This window comes from Pituophis catenifer, unplaced genomic scaffold (genome assembly GCF_029215685.1).
Source record: "Pituophis catenifer annectens isolate HBS135680 unplaced genomic scaffold, rPitCat1.0.hap2 SCAF_1, whole genome shotgun sequence".
NCBI classification, from domain to species: domain Eukaryota; kingdom Metazoa; phylum Chordata; class Lepidosauria; order Squamata; family Colubridae; genus Pituophis; species Pituophis catenifer.
The window spans coordinates 115,740,130-115,748,819 of NW_027256881.1; the positions used below are offsets into that span (position 1 = coordinate 115,740,130).

Genomic DNA, 8,690 nt, shown 5'->3' on the forward strand with positions numbered 1-8,690 from the left:
GATAACTCCCTGTTGTGGGTGCACATTATCCTAAGGATTTGTCCACCTCTTCTGCCCACACTGCATAATTGATATCACTTTCTTATTCTGCCTATAAAACATTTTAGGGACATTTGGGGTTTGGTTCTTTTGGCTGAGTCACCAGGACCTACGCCTATGATTCAACCAAACACAACAACAACCTCTGGGGGAGGATACTCCATTGAATGCTTTCTCTATACCTGTTGCTTTCATTATTCAGACAATGGAAGGAGATTGACTAGAGCAGAAGGGGGGGGGGGGCGTTAATTTAAGAGAGGCTCTTTCTCCTCCACAAGGAAAGTGGGTGAGAAAGGAGAGGCAGAAGTTATTCCAAACTCAGATCCAATTAAATGATCCGATCCATGGAAGGCTTATGAACTTGCATGTGTCCAACGCAGACTTTAAAGACTTGCCTCCACTTAAGGCAAACAGGAGAGCCGAGGCTTGCAAGGGGAGCGCCCTCTCTTGGGAGCGCACGCTGCAAATCTCGATGGAGTTGCTTACTCCCGTGTAAACGCGCTTCGGGATCGGACTACTAGCGTATACTTTCTGAAACGCGCGACAATAAGCGCTTTAACGATCGCGTTTGGGAAGGTTACATAATAATCTAGGGATAAAACCCAGCTTTGGATCATTAAAGCGTCAAGCTTTACAGGCAGAACGCCCGGACGTTTTCCTCCCTCGCCGAGATTATACACCGGCCAGTGGGGACCGAGGAGAGGCTAGCGCTTAACTCTGCATCGGGAGCAAAACCCCAAATGCCGAATCGTTTTTAAGAGAGCGAGGATAAGTCCATCCGGCTACTTCAGCTAGGCGCAACACCGCGGAGATCAGCTGCCCACCAACCGCTCCGATCGGCTTCGGTCTTTATTTCGGGAAACGGTTCGGGGAAATTCCAACCCGAATCTCAGCGCAGCCCGCGAGAGAAGCGACAGTGTCTACGCGCGAGTACAGGGAGCTTCGAGGAAAGTCCGGTTCTCCGCCACCCCCCCCCCCCCGGGAGGCCCTCACTTGTTCGCGATCGACTTCGGCGCGCGTTCATCCGGCGATAAACCCCATCAGCCCGGTCCGACCGCGACTTCGTATGGTCGCTTTATAAACGGAGATGATGATGATGATGATAGCAAATTGTCTCGTAAAGACTTTGGAACCCGAGAGGCATCCCAGAAATAAATACCATTAAATAAATGAAAACGACTCTTAAACAGACGGTTACTAATTAATAACAAGGCGAGAAGGGACCTCAGCCAAAGCAGGCTGTACCGTACAAGGCGGCAACATGGAGAAGCGCCAGGATGGATTGAGATTTTAAACACAAGAGGCAGGCAGATCCCAATAAGCAGGTTTGCTTAGCATTAAGCCCCTCTAAGCTCTCGGATTTCCTCCCCTCTTGAGAAGGAAGGGGAGCGCCGTCTAGCCCTGAGCCCTGTGGCTGAGCAACTTCTACCAGCTTTGTTGGGCTTTCCTTAGGCGTCTCTGAGGCCCCACTGATCCGCTATAGGCGCCCCATTGCTTACTTGGAAGACCAAATCCCACTGTAGAACCTGTAGCGAGCATCTTTGCGCAGGGCTGCGGATCTCTTAAGGCGCGTCTGGGGAGGCGCTGGTGCAGGAAGCCAGGCGCCTGTATTTGCAGTCAGCCGGAGCCTGAATCCTGCGCGGTGAAATGCTGCGAAAGGACGAAGCGGTTTCAAGTAGGAGAAAACCGATTCGTCTTTCCCAGAATTCTCCCCCCTCCGCCCCCCCCTCAAAAAGTCACAAATCAAGAAGAGATCAATTCCCGAGCAAAGATTTCGCCGATTTTTTTTTTTTTTTTTGGAACCTGTTTCCACCGATTGGAGAAATTGGTGCCATTCTATACAAGTTTCCGAAGTAAACCCCGCTGGCTTCCCCAAAGTTTCCTCCCAGGAAAGTGTCCCTTTAAGATTGCAGCCAAAGTCGAAAATCAGAGCAAAAGGGCACCATAATGATACTTAGGTTAGGTGGAAAGGAAAATTAAGAACGCGGGATAAGGCTGCATAAGAGAGTAAGAAAACTCTCCAGTCCCATTTCCTATTTCTAGTAAAGGGCAGAAAGAGGCGTTCCAAAACCAGACGCGGGAGTCGAGAAAACCTTCTTGGTCGGATCTCTCTCAGCCGTGGTGGTAGACGCATATTCTTGCGTCTAAAATATGAAGGTTTATCAAAGTCCATTAGAGCCGCAAAACTACCATCGATTTAGACGCCCGTACATCATGTAGAAGCAGCGAATTCGAATTTGGGGGGGATTTGATGTTTTTTTTTTCCGCCACTTCTCTTGACTTGGTTTCGGTTGGTATTTTTTCAGTTCGCGTCTTTCCGTTTTAAGCCACAGTTTTGAGTTGCCGTCAGTGTCGCTATATTGCTGTTGTAGTCATTATTACATTTGAAAGGGATCACAAGCTCGGCTCAACTCAATCCAGAATCCCCGCTGACAAGTCAGCGAGGTTTGGCGAAAGGATACATTTCTCAAGGCTCGTAACGGGTTGTGGGGGGGGGGCGCAAATGAGGGGTCGGTTTTAGGACCCGGCGGAATCCTCTCGGGGCAGACTGAGGCGGGGCGGTGGCGAGGGGCCGGGAGCCGGAGCTCTGGGAGAAAAGACCACGAGTTGCCTTGTTAAGCTCGCGCAGAGCGGAGCCGAGTCTGAGCGGGCGGGCCAGTATATATATATATATATATATACATACATACATACATCTGTAAAGAGAGAGAAAGAGGGAGCAGAGGAGAGGCAGGGACCGCGCGCCTTCGGTTGCTGAGGCGCCGGCCGTCTCTGCCGGAGAAGTCTGCGTCCGCCGGACTTGAGCTCTGCCCTGGGAGAGAGACCCTCACATCGAGAGTTCGCTGCGCTGCCTACCTTCCAGCCGCCCGCCCGCTTCTGCAAAAGTTGTGGAAGTGGCGCCGTGGGGGACAATTGCGCGTCCCGTGTCTCTGCGAGAGAGAAGGCGTCCAGTCACGCCCGGGCAACAACGGTGGCAAACCACGCCTGCTAGCCCACTCCCGGTCTCTTCGCTGCTCCGTCTCGCCCAGGGGGATCGTAAAACGCCACCTCCGCTTCACGAAAGAAAAACTCTCCCGGCCGCTGCTGCCTTATCCGTCGCGTCGAACTTCGGACCTCCGCGATGTCCCTTCGTCGCCACCACCGAACCGGCTGCCGCTGGCGGAGACGTCCTCGCTTGGCGGCCGGCACGTGCTGAGGCGTCGGCTTGGCTTTTAGCAAAGAAGAGGGAGAAGAGCGCGGCGGCGTTGGGGCGAGCCATGGTCCGCCCGGCGAGCGGGAGGCGCCTCCATTGGAAGAGCCGCGCGCACGTGCTCCCTCTTGCCGTCCCCGCCGACCAGGCGGCTCGCGTGCCCTCGTTCCCCGTGCGGGATTCTCTCGAGGTGTGGCGTGAAGAGAGGAGGGCGCTGCCCTCCTCGGATTGCTGAGCCTGGCGGCGCTCCCTTCCTCGCCCGAGTCCCCGGCAACTTTGGAGGCATGGATCAAGCTAGGCTCTGCCAAGCCACCCCAGGCCTAAACGCCTTCCACGCCAATGACTCCGACCAGACCAGGAATTGCAGTCCTGAAGAAAGTTCCATCTATCAAGATGGCACCCCGTTCTCCTGGAAGGTTGTTCTCACCGTCATCTTGGCTCTCATCACTTTGGCCACAATATTGTCCAACGGTTTTGTGATTGTCACTGTCTACCAGAGTCGTAAGCTCCACACCCCGGCCAATTATCTCATAGCTTCCTTGGCTGTCACTGACCTTCTGGTATCCCTCCTGGTCATGCCTATCAGCACAATGTACACTGTGACTGGGAAATGGACCCTGGGCCAGATTGTGTGTGACATTTGGCTCTCTTCAGACATCACTTGTTGCACTGCTTCCATTCTCCATTTGTGTGTGATTGCCCTGGACAGATACTGGGCCATCACAGACGCAGTTGAGTATTCGACTAAAAGGACTCCCAAGAGAGCAGCGGGCATGATCGCCCTGGTGTGGGTCTTCTCGATCTCCATCTCAATCCCTCCTTTCTTCTGGCAGCAGTCTAAAGCTGAAGAGATGTCTAACTGTGTGGTGAATTCAGACCACATCTTGTATACCATCTATTCCACAGTGGGGGCGTTCTATTTTCCTACCTTGCTGCTGCTGATCCTTTATGGAAGGATCTACGTGGAGGCCAGATCTCGGATTTTGAAACAGACGCCAAAGAACACCGGCAAAAGATTAACTCGGGCTCACTTAATAACAGATTCCCCAGGGTCAACATCCTCTGTCACTTCTATAAATTGCAAGGTCTCGGAAGCATCCAGTGAAATGGGGTCTCCTGTATATACGAACCAGGTCAAAGTGAAGGTATCGGATGCTTTTCTGGAAAAAAAGAAGTTGATGGCTGCCAGAGAGCGGAAAGCAACCAAGACTTTAGGGGTTATTTTAGGAGCCTTCATTGTGTGCTGGCTACCCTTCTTTATCATTAGTTTAGTGTTGCCTATTTGTAAAGATGCTTGCTGGTTCCACATGGCCATCTTTGACTTTTTCACGTGGCTGGGATATCTTAACTCTCTGATCAACCCTATCATCTACACTATGTCCAATGAAGACTTCAAACAAGCATTTCATAAATTGATACGGTTCCGATGCACAAGTTGAATGATAAGTACAGTTAAATATAAAGTCTCTGGTGTCGGAGGCTTGAATGAATGCATTTTGTGTGACTGGTTCTTCAGGTAGGTGATTATTCTTACCATGCTACTGTCTCTCCAGAAAACAGTATCTTTTAATGACAAAATTGGAATTCAGTAGAGAGGAGAGCCATACCAGTTAGCAAAGGTTCTCATTCAGGGTAGAGGTAACTACAAAGCAGCCTCCTTCTGAGCCTGGGTTTAAAAATATGCTGCATCTGCTCCCACTAATGTTGCTGAAGAAGTCTTTTTGGCCTTAAAATGAGAGTTGATCCTGGATTTTGCCTTTGTAGAGCCATTGTGGTAGGAACTGGAAAGGTTTTGGACAACTTTTGTGGAGACACCCGATCCAACGTGACTGTACTGTACTTGAACTAAGTGACTCTCATCCCATCTCTTCTGCTAGGAGATCTTTGCCTCTCAGACATCTGTGTTTGAAAGTGCTTTGCCATGTTTCCCTCCTTTTTAACTGCTAGCTTGCTAAATTAAAGACTATGCAGAGTAGATTATAAATGAATTGCGCATGATGCTTAGTAGTTATATGGATCAGAGATCTGGAAGAACTAGTACTGATAGTCTTATGATAACCATTCCTTCACTTGCTTATAATAAATGGGCTGAAGGAATGTTGGGGAAGCAATCAAATATAGACAAAACTCAGCATGAGAAAAGCAACTCATCTTTTTTTTTGTACAGATGTGCCTTCTTTTTTGTTTAACAACCTGCCAGTATCACCCCTCCCAAAAGCCAAACTATTCTGCGTGCATATGTTTGTGTGAGTGCGTGCATGGTGGCCTGTAGAATCAAGTGCCAAAGCTTGCAAGCTTATTTTTTCTTTATCCATGTTTTCTTCCTTCCCTCCCTCCCTCCCTCCCTCTCATCATATTTTTAAATAACTCATTATCAGCTATTCTTTTGTTCAGTTGTTTCAGTTGAAAATCTTCCTTTCAAAACTTACTTACATAATTTGCTTTCCAAAAGAAAAAAAAAAGATGTTTATTCCTTATGTGGACACTGAACAAACCGTGAGTGTAATAATTCTTATTAAATGAACCTTTTCCCCCTGAAAAGGACTTTTTCCTCTATAACGCAAGGCAATTTTCCCTTAACACAGATTTCATAAGCAGATTTTGAAATCTTTAATATATTCAGTTCCTAAAGGAATATACTCTCTTTTCCTTGATGCTTTCTAGTACAAAAACTCATCTACGGTTTTAATTTCCCTTATCCTTACTCTTCATTCATCTCCTCTCACATGTCCCATCCCATCCTTTCCTGAAATGCTTTGACAAACAGATTGAATAAGTGGTTCCTCTACATTATTAATGCCACTAAGACAATAAGGCAGGACAGGACCCAGTTTCAGTAACTGAGAAAGCTGCAAAGTTTCTTCGTCATCTGCCTAAAGCCCAGATGCGAAGAAGTGACTCTTACACAATATTCACTGCTTTGAACAAACTGTTCAAAACCTTATTACAGTTCATGCTTGCTATGTTATATAATCCTTAAAAGAAAGACGCCCAACTCAACACCTCCCCTACTATTCAAGTTAAAGGCGTTACTAAAATAGCTTTTATTATATAGGACAGTCTGGTGCAGGTCCCCTATGGATTATCAACTCTTTTTTTTGGTGGGGAGGAGAGATCTCCCGGAAACAGGTTTTGTCTTTGATATTAAATTAATGATGGCACATCGGGCCAGAAGCATCGCAAAAGTTTTGATTAGAATCCTTTTAGAGAGCTTTCCTTTCCTTGCGATCTGGGTCAGGATTGGTAATAGCTTCCTTTGCCCATGTGTTGGGTTAAGTAGAAAATCTGTCTAATGCTTCTCTGCAGTGATAAAAATAGAAGTATAAATTAAGACTTCAATGTATGGCCAAGCTGCCCAAATGAGAGGAATAGGGAAGAAGAAAATAAAATCCTCTGTATCTTAACTACTGCAAGATCTAGAGAAGCTGCACCAGGGATAACTTCATGCGACCCATCTTAGCAACAGTTAATTCTCCTGTCCTATCTGATTCCAGCAGCCATATTAAGGAAGCACAATGGGCACTCACCTTTGCTACCTCATACTTTTCTACATTCTCATGGAATTCCTTGCCATTTTTTCCCTATAAAAGTAGGACCTCAACAGTGATGTTTATAATTTTACTTCCCTTTTCCCCTTGAAAAAAATACATAGGATGCTTTCACAGTGTGAGTCACTTTCACCAATCCTTGTTAGACAGTAAATAAGATTTATATACTATCAAGAAAAGTATTCCATCTTCTTTATTTCAAGAGACCTAAAATATAAATACTGCCTGAGATTACAGCAAATGGGTAGAAGAAAGAAATGTCAAGGAGTGAATGTCAACAAACACAGTAAAAATTTATATTCTGGTTTTGTTGAACTGAAATAAAGATTAAACTTGATTGGATTTTTATGAGGCCTTTATGGTATTATTATTTAAATCCAGTTCTTAAAAATGATGGTGAGTTCAGGAAGAAATTGAGACTGAATACTTTACTGACTTTGCAAACATAACTTTCTTCTGCGTTACTATTTGGTTTTCATGTGTTACGGCTGCATTTTTTCATGTACTGTATCCACCTCCCAATTATTTTTTCTTGAAAGAGCTGCTAATCTCATTCTGAAAGTCCTGAAATGTAACTTTTGCACTGAAATGAACTGTACACTGTGGCATAACTTCTTCAGGTTGCTTGTTTATGGAAAGCAAATGGTTGTTCAAGAAATATTTATTTTTGTTTTTAAAGTGTTGATACTGTAACATTGAGACTTATTTAGCCACCATACTTCACAGACAGGAAGTGGAATGGATTGCTTGTCTCTTAATACTGTTTGCACTACTACAGTCTTCTTCAAAAGTGAAGGACCTTGCGTTCCTGTTTGGGGAACGTAGGAAAAATGTGAAAGTCCTGTCCTTTCATCTTTTTAATCAATCGAATTAAAAAAATAGCCATTTGATGTTGTGTTCTTACAGATTTTTTTTTCATATGTATGATACTGTTAAAAGAAATTTAAAATCATCTGAAATACTAACCACTGTTCTGATCCTTTAGATTGTTGGTGTGTACAATTGGAATCTACTTTATTATGTATTTTTACTCTTGTTTTCGAAGATTAGATAAAATATCTCTATGTAATAAGCCCAGCAGTCAAAATTTAAAAATTCAGATTATGTTGTTCTGTTCCATTTGCTTTGAAAGGATTGCATTGCAAGTGTTTGTCTTAAATGTAGCTGAAAATCAAACAATAAAAAAGCTTTACTGTGATAACAAGAGTATTTGATAGAAATTGTGTTACTCAGGAAGATGATATTTGTTTACTTGACTGAAGCTTTATATCATTTATAAGATGATGAGACAGCAGGAAAAAGATAACAATTAATTTTAGCTAAATTTGGCAGGTGTAATGTGGAGCCACAACAAATTTAATACAGATCAAATACCTTGGACAGCATTCCACTTAATCAAATACGCAGATGCGATCCTTAACAGTGATTGGGTTCATGCATATACAAAGCCATGGTTACTTGAATAAGTGACAATTGTCTGGATTCATGTAACATGGTAAGCAGTAAACCAAGAATTATATAATAATTTAGCCAGATATGCAAAACCGCCAATGTACCTGGTAGAGTTCATTGTAGGTCCATGTATTCTTACTTATTTGGGGGATGCTGCAAGACACTGTATTATTTAATTTAATTCATGTATCCTGCCTTTCTCATGGAATTCAAAGGATATTCACGGAGGTTTTCAGATAATCTTTTACCAGGCATTGACTAGACACATATTGCCTTCATTTGTGAGACAATAATACCTGTTTAGATTCAGCAAGATGGCCACATTGTATGTCCCTGTCTTTTTAGAAAGGCATAAATACTGACATTTATTTTTACTTCCATGAAAGGCATTGTTACGTACACCCAAGACTCCTAATAAGTGAAAGTAGTTTCCCCTTTGCTAGCAAGTGAAGCTGGCTTGG

The 8,690-nt window shown here is 44.7% G+C and overlaps 1 protein-coding gene across 1 annotated transcript; it reads left to right on the plus strand.

Moving 5' to 3' along the window:
* Window positions 1-3,513: 3,513 nt before the first annotated feature.
* Window positions 3,514-4,668, plus strand: HTR1B (5-hydroxytryptamine receptor 1B). The gene has a single exon (XM_070954405.1). The coding sequence runs from the start codon at window positions 3,514-3,516 to the stop codon at window positions 4,666-4,668; it is 1,155 nt and encodes a 384-aa protein (XP_070810506.1).
* Window positions 4,669-8,690: the final 4,022 nt, after the last annotated feature.

Excerpts from the sequence above, each read along its gene's own strand:
- HTR1B (XM_070954405.1), top strand. The coding sequence starts at position 3,514 with ATGGATCAAGCTAGGCTCTGCCAAGCCACCCCAGGCCTAAACGCCTTC.